The sequence below is a fragment of the Anser anser genome (genome assembly GCF_964211835.1).
Source record: "Anser anser genome assembly, chromosome: 6".
NCBI classification, from domain to species: domain Eukaryota; kingdom Metazoa; phylum Chordata; class Aves; order Anseriformes; family Anatidae; genus Anser; species Anser anser.
In genome coordinates this window covers 37,002,964-37,019,620 of record NC_139726.1, presented here as the reverse complement: position 1 = coordinate 37,019,620, position 16,657 = coordinate 37,002,964, and the positions used below count along the sequence as shown (strand labels likewise).

The 16,657-nt window shown below is 39.4% G+C and overlaps 1 protein-coding gene across 5 annotated transcripts in view; it reads right to left on the bottom strand.

The window, feature by feature from the left end:
* MYO1B (myosin IB) overlaps window positions 1–16,657 on the bottom strand; it is a 179,283-nt gene that overhangs the window by 40,379 nt on the left and 122,247 nt on the right. For all 5 annotated transcript variants that reach the window (XM_083842874.1, XM_083842875.1, XM_083842876.1 and 2 more), the window contains 8 exons: window positions 14,384–14,430; window positions 11,976–12,039; window positions 4,137–4,235; window positions 3,679–3,782; window positions 2,932–3,079; window positions 2,117–2,235; window positions 1,239–1,325; window positions 849–914 (listed from right to left, as the gene is read on the bottom strand). In XM_083842874.1, coding sequence (XP_083699000.1) covers window positions 849–914; window positions 1,239–1,325; window positions 2,117–2,235; window positions 2,932–3,079; window positions 3,679–3,782; window positions 4,137–4,235; window positions 11,976–12,039; window positions 14,384–14,430 — 734 coding nt within the window. The remainder of the gene's footprint in view (window positions 1–848; window positions 915–1,238; window positions 1,326–2,116; window positions 2,236–2,931; window positions 3,080–3,678; window positions 3,783–4,136; window positions 4,236–11,975; window positions 12,040–14,383; window positions 14,431–16,657) is intronic.

The window sequence follows — 16,657 nt, the reverse complement described above, 5'->3', positions numbered from 1 at the left end:
AAAACTTGTTCAAAGACACCCACAAAACGCCTGGGTTTCTCTTATGCTCAGAATGTATGTCACAACAAAAAGCATTAGTTTATTGTCATAAATATTTATTTACCTATGGTGTAAAAACACAAGTTTGTCTTTCCATAATTTTTGTTTCAGTTGCCATACACACCAAGACGTTCTTTCTCTGGCTTACTTTTCTACTGTTTTTTTGTCAGTATGACACACAGAACCACAGAATTGAAGGGGTTGGAAGGGACCTCGAAAGATCATCGGGTCCAACCCCCCTGCCAAAGCAGGCTCCTTAGAGCAGGCTGCCCAGGTAGGCGTCCAGACGGGCCCTGAATATCTCCAGAGAAGGAGACTCCACAACCTCCCTGGGCAGTCTGTTCCAGTGCTCTGTCACCCTCACCGTGAAGAAGTTCTTTCGCATGCTGGTGCAGAACTTCCTGTGCTCTATCTTGTGGCCATTGCCCCTTGTCCTATCCCCACAAACCACTGAAAAGAGGTTGGCCAAATCCCTCTGTCTCCCACACCTCAGGTATTTATACACATTGATGAGATCCCCCCTCAGTCTTCTTTTCTCCAGGCTGAACAGACCCAGGTCTCTCAGCCTTTCTTCATAGGGAAGATGCTCCAGGCCCCGTACCATCTTTGTGGCCCTCCGCTGGACTCTTTCCAGGAGATCCCTGTCTTTTTTGTACCGGGGAGCCCAGAACTGGACACAGTACTCCAGTGCTGTCCTGTGTGACACACTTGATTCAAATTACATGTATTCTGATTACATATTCATAAACTACTCTATTAGGTTTAATAACATCTCTCACATTAAATGTTTACTATTATAAAGGTCTTACCTCAAAAATTTCAAAGCCATAGATGTCCAGCACGCCCATTACCTTCTTTCTCACTTTAGTTTGTGCCTTTAAAAAATATTAATAACAATAATGGGTTATTCATCTGTACTTTTCATACTGGACAGTCAAGAAAACTAATGTATTTCTTAAGTAGGCCGTCAGGTTGTGTAAACTAAGACGTTAAGTGTGGCTTCTCAAAATAACTTAATGTGAATGTTTTCATGAGCTTACAACAGAGCAGACAGCAATTTTTTGAGCTGTGATACAGTTATTCGCCTGTACCTTAACATCATACAACCTGGAAAAATGAAATTGGCAAACGCAGTTTTACCATCCAGTTTAATTTAATTCAATTCTATTGATTTTCTTACAGGCACAAAACAGCAATACCTTAATGCTCTCATTGATTCTGGTAACAAGCCAAGAAAAGAGCCGACTGTATAAATTCTTAGCCAGAGCATCACGGGCATAATAAGCCTAAACAGAAGAAAGAAGAAAAACATTATAAATGCTGGGCTAAACCCAAGTTTTTTTTAAGTTACCACAGTATCTTAAAGGTTCTGTGAACTGAGTGTGCATGCCTCAGGTGGCAGTGCCTCTGCCTAAGCAGACTCCTGAGGCAGAGCAGAGTGCCAGGGCATCTCAGCAGTGCCAGCAGCTTGCTGATGCATCCCTCCATCCTCCTGGCCACAGGCTGGCTGGCAAAGCAGCTGCAGCCAGGGCGCTCGTTCTGCCTTCCTGCAAATCCTCTCAAGACTCACATCCCCCATCCTGATCCTAAGCAAAGGATGTGATCAACTGCAGTTAGAGAAACGGCATTCCTGCTAGCCTGAGCTGATGAGACATGGGTGGCAATCACACTGGCTTTGCAGTATGGCAGAAAGATAAGTTCACACTGGCAGCAGAAGTTTTTCAGCTGCCCGGGGCATACAACTCACATGAAATTACTCCAGTTGCTCTAAACAAAACCAGGCTGCGACACCACAATACTTTCAACGTGCGTTCTGTGCAGAACTGCCTTAGCTTTTCATCCGCTCCAACATTTTCCTATCCCTTGTCTACTTGACATAATTAACGCATGAAAACAAAACACCCAGCTTATTTGAACACTTAGAAACTGTTGAATAAAAACACACTTATGATAGTGATATGTTTTACTCAGTTCAGCCTCTTAGTTGTGGTATTATTGGGGCAGTTGTGGATTAGTTATGTAGAATAAGATGCCATCTAAAACAATTCTTTCTGTTACTATCAGGACCTCTTTTTACCTGAGCCACATTCAGTGTTGTTGAAACTTTTTCTTGCTTGGCTTCAACTGTCCGGAAGCTGAAAGCTCTCTCCAGTACCGACTGGTCTATGCCTGTCAACTCGCAGATTTCCTTGAGCTCTAACATGAAAAAGGAGGGTGGAAATATAATGAACCCTTTCATCCCACTGTTCTTATTCCCCAAAACTATTAGCTTTAATATAGGTCAGTGTTTTCCCAAAACAGGTTTTCTTCAACAGAAATGTCTCTCATCCATGCTCCCTCCCCCTCCACTGCCAAGCAGTTTTATTTATTTTTTTTTTTAAAAGGCACAGCATGAGGAAGCAGGATCCAGTGAGTTATTAGCTTGAAAGCACGTTCTATTTGGATATTTCTGCAAAGAAACTTTTCTTCCATTTGTCACAGACTACTTTTCTTGATGAAGGGCTTTCAAATGAAAATAATTCAGCTTTCAAAATGTATCAACTACAAAAACATGCCATCAAATCGCCAAATAAATCTGAAACTACAGAGAGAAATACACTACTACTACAAAAAAGTCAAAACGCCTTCAATGCAGAATAATCAAGCAGTTACAGAAATGTAAAGTACCAATCAACATTTCAGAAGAAAGTGTTAATGTAGTGAAAAAAATCAGTTTTAGAATTTCAAACACAGAGCGATTGAAATTGCACAAAATTCAACCCCTATTTGCCTGTGGGTGAGTTTTGGAAACGATCTAATTTAATTAATCTAGGTATGTCTACAGAAATGACAAACTCCATAGTGACTTCAGACAAATTAATGTTTTCCCTCCCATCACTAATCTCATCTTACCATTTTTATCTTTGATTTTACTTTCATCTAAGCCATTGACGCGAGATTCAGGCTTAAATTCAATATTTCCCAATTTTAAAACTGCTGCCACCACTTCAAAAACAGACTGAGTTTCATGGTCCATAAAACCAACAATCTGCATGGCATTCTGGAAAGGAGACAGGCAAAATCATAAGATAAAAGAATCTAAATTCAAACAGAACCTACTTGCAAAATTCACCATTTATCCATATTAGCATAAATTAGAAATGTTTTATAAACACTTATGTTACAAAAACAAAACCAAACCAATATAATTGCTAGGCTTAGATAACAGATAAGCACATTTTTGAATATAAAAGGTGACAAAGGATCTGGTAATCAAGCTAGCATATCAGCCCAAACCACTTCCAGGATTCACATCAGACTTCTGAGAAGAGCTTAAGGGTTTTTTAAAAAGAAGTATTTTTTTTAGCCACTTAAGTTTATAACCCAGCCACATTAACTATAGGCAAATGAAGAGATACTGCTGTCTTCTCAGTCCACTCTGTTGCTCTAAAAGCAGTAACTTTAAGAATCTAAATTTGTACACATTGGATAACAGGGTCCCATTCTTCTCGCCCCTGAGTACAGTTTAAGCAAAAGCTTCATGGTAAATCAGCTTGAGAACCATCTCACAGCCTTGCTTTTATTTCTCCTCCATCAGCATCACCTGGTTTGCAAAGCCCAGCCACTGCCATCACCTACCCAGTCCCTGATATTTCTTACCCTAACTGTTCTGAAGTTTGCAGCATCATCCACCCCATTTACTCTGGCAGAGTCAAGGCCCAGGTAGTTGTATCTGCTGAAGTCCCGCTCCAGCTTGAGTTTGCCTAATAAATCAAATAAAAATACCATTGTAACAGCATGCTTATTAGCAGCTATTTTACCCCCAGAACCAGTATTGTCAAGAACTATTTTTATTAAAAGGATTAAATTTTCTTTAAGGATCTTTCAAATACAAGCATTTTGGATAAGAATAGGCTTTCTTCTTTGTCTGTAACACTTTGCAAAGCCATTTCTGACTCAGGTATCTGGATAATATCAAGCCATACATTTACTTCAGGTACCACCACCACCACGAATTTGAAAAATGAAACAGCATTGCATTTCCCACTAAACAAGGCCCAGGTGGAGCAGTCCATAAAGGAAGCTCTGTATCCAAAAACAACACGTCTCATACTTACAGAGGAAGTCTTCTGATGCACCAGACAATATCTGATAGAAAATATGAAAGTTTCTTTCACCTCTTGGCTGCTTAACAACCCGGGACTTCTCTAGCAGATCTGAACAAACAAAAGAAACCCCACAGGTCAGGGAAAGACCTAGCAAAACACTTTAATGTGAATGTACTGCCCCATCTTTTCACACCTTATTGCTTTATCACCAGCAAACCAGAAGACAATAAATGGTAGGCACGTACAATATCACAAATTATCAAGTTAGGACGTATTTCTCAAATAAGTTATCTGAGCAAGGCCCAATGCGCTTCTAAATGCTGCACCCTACGAGCTACGAACAGAACTCAGGTCATAGGAGATGTGCTCAAAAGACATCAACCGATGTAAGTACAACCAAAAAACCAAGATTTGGTAAGAATTATTATATTAAAAAAAAAATACTGAAAGGCTATGCACGTGAAAGGAAGACTTGTGGGCTTGCTCAATACTTCCCCTGCATGGCTTCTACGATATCCAACGCACATTATACCATCCTTTTCCTCAAATTTCCATTTGTGCTGAAACTGATCCTGTTCAGTGCTATTGATCCCTGCTCCAGCCCCCAGGGAAGAGCAGCTGGGGAGCTGCTGCATCTGCTCCCCAGCTCCAGCCCAGCTCTGGGAGGGGACACCTGCCCTGAGGAGCAGCAAGAAGGAGAGCAAAGCAGCATCTGTTTGTCCCCGCTGCAATTAGCCAAGCTTAAGCACCTTCTGATGGAATAGGCACCAAAAACAGGGCTTCAACCCACGAAACTACACAAGCCTTAGGAGGCTTTGCAAACAAACTACAGCAAGACAGGATCAAAAATTAATTCCTGCTCTAATAATTAACCAGTGACAACAGTAACAAAAGTAGGGGAGTATTATTAAACTTCTAGTTGGCTTATATTAAGACAGTCCCCAATATCAGTTCAACTACTTCATTCCATAAAGACAATTGCCTGAGAGAAGCGTTTCAGATGCCACAGCAGGTGGCGGTGAAGGCAGCTCCCACCAAACAGCACATTGGACAGGGTGAAGACGGTACAAAGATGAATCTCCCTGCACCACCAAATGCGCTGGGTGACCAAGAACTTTAGACTTTTTTGAATAAACATTTGTGGTTTTGTAACTCAGTAATCCTACCGTTACTTTCCGTGGCCAATGATAAAGGTACACCTGAGCAAGTGGCTGTCCCATACTGCCAGCAGTTCATCTTTACAGTAGGATGGGGCAGGCTACAGGTTTGCGCTTTTGCTTTTCCATTTTATTTTTTTCTTTAATTAACAGATAACCAACACCTGCACTCTGGAGTACCTGTCCGCCTCTGACTTATCCTGAGGTTGGAGCTCTCCTCTCCTTGATCTGTGGTTGAAACTCAGAGCCATCCACGCCTAACCCGACCCTCTCTCATGAATTAAAAACTTCTCAAAGGGAGAAGCTAGTTCACCATCCAAGTGTTAGCACAGGGGCCGAGAGAGGAAAGGCGAAGGTAAGGCAGCTCGGAGTCACGCTGGCTGTACAAGATCTTGAGCTAAGTGTCGGAGCGGATCGCTGCCAACTTTAATCTCAGAGAAATAAACAACTTCAGCTCCCGCGGTGGCTACACACACTTCAGGAAACGGCTGTATTTTCAGAGGATATTGAAGCAATGCAGTTTGCAAAGTGGTTTGGCTTAGCTGGGCTGAAAAACATTCTATATATAAATTGACTCAAATGCTGTCATAAAAGCCTAGCTACGCATCCTGGCAAAACATTATATGTAAGTCTTCTTCTAATTACATGCATGCCTTCAGCAGATTTAACAAACAGTTTTCTTGAGCGTATGCCTAATTTAACATCTTATGTTATAGGAATAGCTGTCTTGGATTTTTCACCACAGTTTATTTTATTTATACGATATATTTTTAGAAGGTTAGGTAATTAACAGCCAACCTTCCAAAGTCCCAATATTCCACATTCTCTCTGTCTTCGTAATTGAAGTTAAAAGCTCCAGAAAGCAGAAAGTCGGGTATTTTACCTTACCAAAGCAACTGCTAACCAGTTCTTTTTAAGGCTGTATTCTTTCTCTCCTCTTTGTCCACATGAAGACTGAAATCAGACTGGAAGCAAGTACGCAAACCATCTGAACTACTCATAGGAAACTTTTTGCTCTATTTTTTGTTTGCTCTATTAGCATTTTAATAAATCACATTTCCTTTAAAGCTAGGATTGCACAACCAGTAAGTTTTGTATTAACTCTCATGTGACTACAAATTGTGTGGATTAAACAACCAAAAGAGAAGGCACAAAGAGGCACATCAGATTTCTGTACACCGACACTTGGTGATTCCAGCAGTTCGCAGGGGTTATGTGTAGACAGATGGTGCTTATCTATACGAAAACACACACTAACAAAACAAAATCTCTATACATATTATATTTGTATACGAATTATGAAAAGGGACTATACAGAGCATACAGAAGAATATATGGTATATTTATGGGTTAGGTATTCCCTCTGCATTATACAGCAATGCTTCTGCTTGAACAGAAACATCTAGCCTGTTTTGTGTATCAAAGCTATGGTGAAAATTAAATTGTTTGGGAAAGGTCCACCGTGGAAACACAATTTATTTTCAAATTGCTGTTACTTCTCAAATAATACTGTTTGGACAGCAATTTACTTGGATGCCTCAAAATCCAGCTACAGCCCTCCGGTCCTGAAGATCATTTGTTACTCCTAGGTAACACTGTTGTAAAAGCTATCTGGTGTAAGCATCCTGCCAAACTGAACTCAACATAAAAAGAAAAGGGACTGATGCCAAATACTTCTGCAAACTATAACGTACAAATTTATGTTATTTCTTTTTGGTCACTTGCCCAATGCAGAAATATTTAGGATATGTATATTTCTCTAAATATACCAGAAATCAAATCAACATTCAAGAAAGGAATGAATAAACACCACAAGCGAAAAAAAAAATTACACTACCTTGGTACATTCTGAATAATCTAGAAGAAGTTTATTTCGGTCATATCCTCTTCAGCTGGCCATTACCAAGACCCCTGCTAGCTATGGAACCGAAGTTACAGAACATTTTCTAGGCATGGAAGCTCATCTCTACAACCACGTTATGTTGAATCATGTTCTTTTTTCCCACCTTGATTCTTCAGCTGTCATCAAAAAAAGTTACTGATGAAAAAGAAAATACAGTAGTGGCTTCTCGGGAACTTTTTCATATTATTCCTACCGAGTTTGTAATAACATTCTCTTGAAAGAAGTGACCAATATTGGATCAGACAAAAACTACTGCACAGATAGTATATGCAGTGAAAGAAATTAAAAATAATAATAATAATAATAATTAACTAATCAAAACACTTAGGGTTTTCTTCCAAATACTTCTTAATTTAAGCAAGACAGTTGCCTAAAAAGTGACAACTGTGCTCACTGAAACACCAAGGGAGACACTGGGACAAGCTAAGATTATTAAAAAAATTTTTTTGAATTAAAAAAACAACAAAAAACAAACACAAGAATAAATCTCTCTCCAAAACGTCTACTTGTAAAATGCCTGTGTAATATTTCCCTGAGCAAAGGAACTGACTAAGAGCAATCACATAACTAAAATCAGCAGCCCAAGCTGTTGATTTCTCAGTAAAAGGGTAATTACTTTCATCTTTTATACTGAACAAACAAGTTGGAAAGAAGAACAAGTTGTAACATTATCACTATCACTTTGCTAATTTGAAAAGTTGTTCGTTTAGAAACACATCATAGGCTTCTTTCACACTGCTTTTGGAACAGATGGAAAAACAGGGTCTTTTTTTCATCCCCTATTGTTTGGGTTTTAAGTACACTGTGCTGGTTAAAAATGGCTTTTCAAAAGCAGGCGTTACATATACTGTACTTCATATGCAGCACTGTTATCTGCTGGTTAATCATTAAATCACAGAAGGGCTTAGGTGGATTAGGAAAGATGACCTCATGCTAAAAAGCTAGGTATCTTTCAGCAGGAAATCCCAGGTGAAATGAGAAAACGTAAAGCTTGCTTAATTATTCCGGGTAAGATATTGGAAGATCCCTGCTTTTGAAAAGATCTGAGTAACTGCCAGCGTGAAACATTTTGGACTGCACTGTGAAAAATTATTTCAACCATGAAATTTAGTGTACACAAAAATGCACAAAACAAACCAAGTGCACTCTGTGCTATGCACCGTGCGAACGTGGCACTAAGGTGTAGTGATGGGACTCAGTAAGGCTGGGTGATGGTTGGACTTGTTGATCTTCAAGGGTTTTTCCAACCTAGATGATCCTATGAACGTACACACACAAACATCATCTTGAGTACAAGACAGACAGCATTTCTGGATAAAGTCATATTTCACAGCTAGATAAGCTGTTGCAGTTAACACCTAGTATTTTGCAAACAAACACACCCATCTTCAGTTGCAAGATGAGTTATTCTGTTATTACAAGAGAAAAAAAAAGCTATTGTTCTCCTGCTCCCATCCCCACTAACACAGCAGTTTTAATAAAAGGAAAACTAGGAAGAGTACTGAAGGTTTCTGTAATTTATTTCCACAATATTATACCCAGGTGAAAGCAAGTTAACTACGAAACCCTCCAACTGCCTTTCCCTACAAGTGCTTTGGAAAAAGGCTTTGAGGACGAGTGCTCACAAGAGCGTGTACTGCAGCGGCAGTACCCATACACCATGTGCCGGGGACAGGAAGGGAAGTCCCACTTGCTTCATTGAGACCAAATGCAAATGCCATTTCCCTTGTTGTAAATGCTGGGGCCTTCACAGAAAACTAACAAAAAGAGAAGACTCGGGCTTAATAAATACTACAGCTTACTTCACCCTCATGCTTCAATTATGGCATTTGTAGGGTCAAACAAGTGCAACATGCTACCTAAAGCTGTTTTTCCTTTGTAGTCTAAGGGGAAAAAAATCTTGGCTGAAGTAATATACTTAAAGATTGCATAAATCACATTCATCTCAAATTTTCCACTGTTGGCTTCTTTTTTTCTGATTGTACATCATTCAAATGCCTTACAAACCAGCGCACTCAGAAGCTGTGAGCGGCTGTGTAATGCTCATGTAATGAGTCTGTGTGTACTTTACACTGTTCAAACACAAAATTATCTTTAGTTTGGGAACATACCAGTCCTAACTTAATAGGCATTACAAAACTCTTCCATTACAGTCCCCTCCATTTTATTATTTGCACTCTCACTTTACCAAAAAGGTTCACCCCTCCATTTAGGGCACATAAACATTTCAGATCTACCAGCTCCTACTAAAGCTAGTGGACATTTCCATTCACTGAAAACCAGACAGGACCCACATGCAGAAAACATTGTCATGATAATTTTGCCCTCTAGCTCCTTCCCCTGAGAGGTTCACTTGTAGGTGAACCCTTGTCATTATGGAGCAAGAGCTCATTGAGGGACACCCCAAGAATCGCTCACGGGAAGGTCACGATACCATCAATCACGACGTGAAGAGCAGATTGACTGGTCTCTCATAGAGACTCAGAGCATTTCAGACTAGGACAGACCTTTCAGACAAGACCTAATGGGTCTCTGTTGACCCCTAACAGCCTGATAAAATCTGTGGTGCGTTTTCATTAGCCTTCTTGCCACCAAAACACACCAGATGTTCGACACGTCTGCTTCCAGTCCCTCACCGCATGAAATGCGACTCAGTGACAAACGCTATGACCCAAAAAGCCCACTAACTTCATTGGTGTTTGGAAACCAAGTTCATCAGATTCAACTAATAAAGTTTAATCAAAATATTATGGTATCATCTTCCCATGATGTTAACACTGAACCAACAGATGGTCCAAAAGCAAAGAATATTTATTAACAATCTAATCACACTTTCCCTTTTAAGGGTAGGAAACTTCAGCACTGCTTGACTCCCTACTTTATGAATTAAGATGGCAAATCCTAAATTTGAGCACAGCCAGAGTAAATTCTAAATGTTGTAGAAGAATTTAAGCTCCCACTAACTCCAGAATGGTGATTCACTAGAAACATTTCTTATCCAAATCAACGCAGTGCTGCAGGCTCTACAAGCATGGAAAAATCTAAGGTGAGACAAGACACTTGCTTTAAATTGTACAGAATCCAAACCAAGTCTTAAGAGATGGATGGACTATAAAGTTCTGTGAACATTAAATCAAAGACTGTATATATTAACACCCAGCTACAGGAGCTCAGCATTTACCTGAGACTTGCCCTATTAGTATAGAGTATTTCATAGTTCAGTTAGTATCATTTTTCCACAACAGGGTTTACACATAAGGTCTCTTTAAATTTAATATTCATCTTCTTGCTCTTAGATGCTTATTAAACATGAGAAGACAGGGGAATGCTTAAAATAAGCATCTTTTAGGAAGATTGAAAAATACGTCTGCCTTTGATTATATATGTCATCACATCATTATAATTACACGCAATGTTATAATTACAATATGTTAGGATTTATAAGGCAGATAAACTACAGAGTAACTCTTTGGATTGCCTTTTGATATGACAGTATGGTAATTACATGACTCAGCACATTATATTCAAAGACAAACTGCTGAATGTCCACTCTGCAAAGCAGAGTTCACTTTTATGTCTCTATTCTGAATGAGAAGTACAAAAAAAAAAACAAACCAAAACAGCCTGCTGAAACCTTTTTGTCCAAAATTAATTATTGATGAATACACTGAGTGTATTTAGCTTCTAATTTTATTGACTGCTGAATGTCAAAGTTAATAGATAGCCATAAACACTTAAAGAATGACTGCTTTGAGTTTCAAGATCTACTCCATCACAAAAATAATGCTCTTTAAGGCCCATCTGCAAAAGGTGATCTGGGGAAAAAAGAGAAAGAGAGAAAGAAAACCTTCACCTTGAAAGATTAATTATTTCACAACCAGTAAAATGGCAATGGAATCAGAAGTCAGCCTTTAGAAACAGTGCTGAATTTGGCCGAGTAGGAAGAGAGGTCGAAGGCAGGTCAGTTACACCTAGTATAGTCACTCCCTGCCCTCCTCCACCCCTCCCCTTTTTAAAAATAAGGAAAAACAAACAAGCATGGCTTTACATAGCACAAAAGAACAATTTCTTTAAAAAGCTGCACTTAAGCTCTAGAAAGAAAAGCAAATCAAGGCATCCTGAACTGGCACTCACTCCTTAGTCTCGTCCTTTCCAACTGGTTAAAGAGCTGGCTGAAGTGTCTGCATTGCTATAGATTTCCTAGCAGCAGCCTTACTTCCAGCAAGATATTCTGAGGCCACCTTCCCCACCCTAAACTCAACAGTTTTTTATGCTCTCATACTAAGCCTTTTCCTGTACTGTGAGGTGCATTAAAATTAGCACAGAATGCTTTGATTTCAAGTAAGCACAGCTACTCCGTGCTGATCTCCGGCATGCTTTGTGTGACTTACTAATTATAAAGCAGCACATCTCCAATATCATCTGCCATCCATACACAACCCATCGAATCACGTAACATGACTGAGCCCAGGGATTCAAGTATAAAAAAGACTCATATACCCTTAATGCTTCTGCTACCAGCTTCAGAAGCAACATATGGACCCATGCATCTTACTCATTCCCCTTTAAAACAATACATTGATCGTTCAAACTTATTTCAAGTTGCTTTTCACTTACTCTCGTATACTCTACTCAGAACCAAAACAAAGTTAAAAAGCAGAATTTATCACATAACGGGGACTGATTCAATAGACAAATGCGGCTATTTTTTTCAATAGTTGAACCAACTTCCTTTTAGAACAAAACATTTGAAGCTGTTAATATGCTGAAAGCAGGAACAATACTCACAGTTACTTATAACTCCTCCAAGTGGATCACCCTTGAAATCAAACTCAATATCCATGTATTTTCCCTGTGAAAGCAGCATAGTTTAACACTGTAAGTTCTGTTTAAGAAAAGCTCCCTGAGACAGTTTTAACAGTTATTTGATAATTTTTCCAGGCTAAAAGAGCAATGTGGCAACCTCCTGTGCACGCTATCAGATTTTGAAAAACAGAAAATGATTCGAGGCTTCTAATTTCACTATCACAGATGGAGATTTTCATGACAACTGCTTTATTCAAGTCTATAACGCAACCCAGTAATTTGCTCACTTGATAAGCAAGACAATTTTGTTGGTTATATCAAGAAAACATAAATTACACAGACTTTCACCCGAACACTAACACCACCAAACAGTATTTGTGGCCGCGTAGGCATTGCTACGCTTATTAACGGAGGAATGCAGGAAGAGATTATGTCCTAGCAGACTTATTTTCTCAATGCAAAATCTTCCTGGAGCATGAATCAGAGCACTTAGAGGCTCGCCACTCGGTCTGCCTTGAAGGACCGGCTGGCAGCGATTACAGCTGGTAATTGCGGGGTGTCTGTCCATCGGTGCGTGCCTGCCCTCTGAAAGCGATAGATTTTTCCCGCTGAACTCTCTGCCTCGTAACTCAGGAGACCAGAGGCAACAATTAGCAGGCTGTCACCACAAGAGCCACTCTGCTGTAGTGACGCCGTGCATTTCCTTGTGCGACTTTTTCCGCATCACGCTGCTCTTTGCATCGTTTTAACTCACATGACGAGCATTCAGCGTGGCAGCAGCTATGTTTAACAGTGACAGAATGGACAGATCCACGCTGTGAGTGCAGCTCACACTGGCAATGAAGTTTAGAAAGATAAAAAGTGCTGGTAGGAATTCAAACCAATTCCCCAAGCCACGCACAGAAATGATCTCACCATCCTCTGGTGCTTACTTAACAGAGAACAAAAACAGTCTATTGAAAGAAGCCTTGTGTTTATCCTTCCTTAGTGTATTTAGGAAGAGATTTCTTTTTTTTTTTTCTTTCTTTTTTGATTTTAATTGCAGAATATGAAAATCAAGCACTTTACACGGACTGCCTCAAAGATATTTTTTTAATTTACTGGGTATTTTGTCAAGATTGGCATATTAAGCTCCAACTTAAACTCGAGTCTTCTCCTGCTGGCAGCTGAAGCAGACTAGACAGGACAATACTTGTACTTTCATGTTTGAAGTTCATTCTGAGCTGATTCAAATTTTCGAGATAAAGAATTAAATCAGATAATTAAATCTTAATTTCCCAAGGACTGAGCCAGCTGGCTGTTTCCAGAAGTATTTTTAGCTTCGTGCTTATAAGCAAGGACTTGAAACGCGAAATACTAGTTGGTTGCACTTTGTCCTGGAAAGACTCCTGCTTGCACATGCCACCTCTTCTCTTTGCTGTCTCCTCCTCCTTTCCACAGGACGTCATCTCTGACAGCTGAAATTTTTCTGTCTCTTCTTTCAAAACCTTTTTTCTGCAGCGCCTCACATGTTGGCCCTAACCTTGCTTCCACGGATAAGCGTGCAGGCCCCATGACAAGCTCTGCTCGCAAGCAGGGGCAATTACTGCTGCAGGAATGCTCGCAGCCATCCCGAAACAGCGACGCCGACCCTCCAGCATTGCAGTGGAAGGGCAGGGAAGTCTCCCTTTTTGGAAAAAAAAAAGCCATTCCTCAGTGTTGTCATGTCCCAGGCTTTTATCCATATGCTTTTTCTTCCAACACACTTTTTCATCCACATATCTCACTCCCTATGACTTCACTCAAGCGAGCAAATTACAAAGTTGCATTGAGTCTTCTGATTTTAGCAGCAGAAATTGTGAATGCACACTTTTGAGTCTCCCAACTTTAGCTTCTCCCCGCCTCCAACTGTCAATTCCTATAATTTCACATTCAGTTTCATGCTAAATCACCCTCAATTCAACCAGTTGATTATAAAGAATGTAAGCAAAAAGGCAACATTACAAATATTTATTTAACAAGTAAAGGTGTAAACACAGGTTGAAACACCAGAGAGGTAAAACTAGAACCTCAATTAGGAATTTTAATGAAAAAATGTACGCATTTAGTTGGAAAATGAGATCACACAGAAAGATCAACCTTCTAAACAGGCCACTTGTGAGGCACACGGTCACTGACATTAAAGCCACCAGTACCAGAAAATTAAAGAATCCAGCTGTGCTGTATTTATGTTTTCATCTGGTCACAGATTTTTTTTCTCCTCGGACAACTACAAGAATGTTCTCTTGCCAAATTATTCATTCACTCTGTGATGGCTGATACAAGCTAAAATAGAAACAGCGAACAACTTAACATGTTCTCCTCTATTCCTCTGCAAGGAGTTCAGATTCAGCCTTGGAGAAAATACTTACAAATCTAGAGGAGTTGTCATTCCTCACTGTTTTGGCATTTCCAAAAGCTGGCAAAAGAGAAAAACAATTAAGACCAAATCTACCAGTAAAAAAAAATAAAAAAGAAAAAGAAATATTTTAATGCAATAATATTTATGACTTTTCATACATTTAAAAGAATCATAAACTTCTGAGATACAATAGCCCATTCATTGCAGAGATATCAGTCTCTGCATATAGACTAAGCGTGACATTATCTCAATCAGGAAAACATCTATGGAAGTCCAAAGGAGCTTTATGCTGACACTTCATTAACAAAAGTGAAAGAAAAACATAAGTGAAATTGTTCCAAGGCAAAACTGCACCTGCATTTACCACACATCCTCAAGTCTGAATCATCACATTTAAAATTAATGATTCAAAACGCTCAAACGGGCGGCCACCAGCTCAGAACATACACAGGACAAGAGGACAACTCAAGCTCTTAAGACCACATATTGTCAAAGCTCAGTAAGTCAAACAGGAGCATGTCCCCTGCATTAATAATTAGCGCACTCCTACTGCAACAGGAGACTTTATTTATTGCCAGTATTTATTTATATAGCATATATATTTTCAAAGATCAAGTCAATGTTTTTTGGATAGAAATAAATACATGCTTTTAGGCTTCAACAAACTTGCATGAGTAGACTTATTCTTGATCAGAGAACTGGAGCCAAAAGGAAAAGTTTCTTTCTCCTGAAGGCCAAGGATAAGTGAAAGAATTGTTTTTAAAATCTTTATGCCCTGCAATAAATCATCTTTTCAACAACCAAATCTCTGAGCTGCATTTTCTTAAATGCAGTGCTGAACAGTAGAGTCATTTATAACCGCATAGAATCAGACACAAACGTTCCCTTATTGAGCATGAGACACGTTCCTCAGTTTTCCTTGAAGTTCATTGTTTCTGAAAGTTAATTTACAGTAGTGACTGTAGTTAAAAAAAAAATAAAGAATTCCCATAAGATAAATGCTGCATATGTAACATTTATGCCATTTCCTTGCACTGCAGCTTGACTGAAGCAGAACTACGTAACCAAAGGAAAACAAATCTAACCACAAATGCTTAATTCCTGTCTAAAATATATATAAGTGGCCGGGCTTGCTCAGCAGCCTCCTGGAATAATCCAGTGTCCAAAAAGCCATATAAGCAGTTACCACAGCACCAAGTAGAACAAATAATATCTTAAAATCATAAGGTACCTTTCTGTGAGCTTACAGTATTCCTCTTGCATTAAAACAAAGATTCATAAACTAACAAGAAATCCAATAAATTTGGCAGTCCAATCCAGTAAATTTGGCATTTGAGGAGAGCAACCTCACTTTAGCAAAAAAAGCTTCCATAGTCCCCACACTATTTCTGTCTATATCTGAAGCCTGCCTTCCGGAACCGGGATAAGAGCAGCACAGCTCTTCTCTGGGAACCCAAAACCACAGAGGGCTGCAGCCCCCCATTCAGTCTTAAGGGGAACATACCTGATCACCAAGAAAGGCCTATCCTGCATTTTTAGCAGTCTTTAAATTTTAATATTTCATCCTTTGTTGTAATCTCTTGCTTACAACTTGTGTTTGGTGTACAGCCCATGAACGTGTTTTACCCACCCATTCATCGCTGCTCTCAGCTTACTTTGGCTTACCCTTCCCTCTTTTTTTCTCTTGTTCCCACTCATATAACGAGTGCTTGGTATCTGTAGACTCCAGATCCTTACACATGTATATAGATAGCTAAACAATAAATAAAATGTTGACCGTCAACAGTCTGACAAGCACCGTGTACCTTCTGACCCTAGTGCCACATCTTTGTACAGCAGTTATGAGAATATGTCTCAGTAGCTTAAAGAACTGTGGAAAAAACCACGCCAAGAATCAACACAACAGACCTAAATAAGTCAGCACTAACCAAGGCTCTTCTGAAGGCAATTATTAGACAATGGGACAAAACTGCAAGCTTTGAGGACCTTACAGCCTATCTCCAGGAAAAATGAAGATCCTGTTTCTGGCAGCCAACCACTTCAAATTGACTAATTAAAAAACAAAAATCCAGACAATCATAAAGTCCTTGATGGGAGAGCAGGAAAGGCAGTTGTCAGGAAGACGGGCTGACAGAGGCACCAGACCCAGGGAACAATAAGTACTAGGGAATAACAGGCATCCATATGGATTGGGTTAGTTTTTACTAAGATCTATTTCTTTACCTTTTTTTTTTTTCTGAAAGAAAAATAATGTTTTACAGAGATTGTTTGTTTACTAGGGACT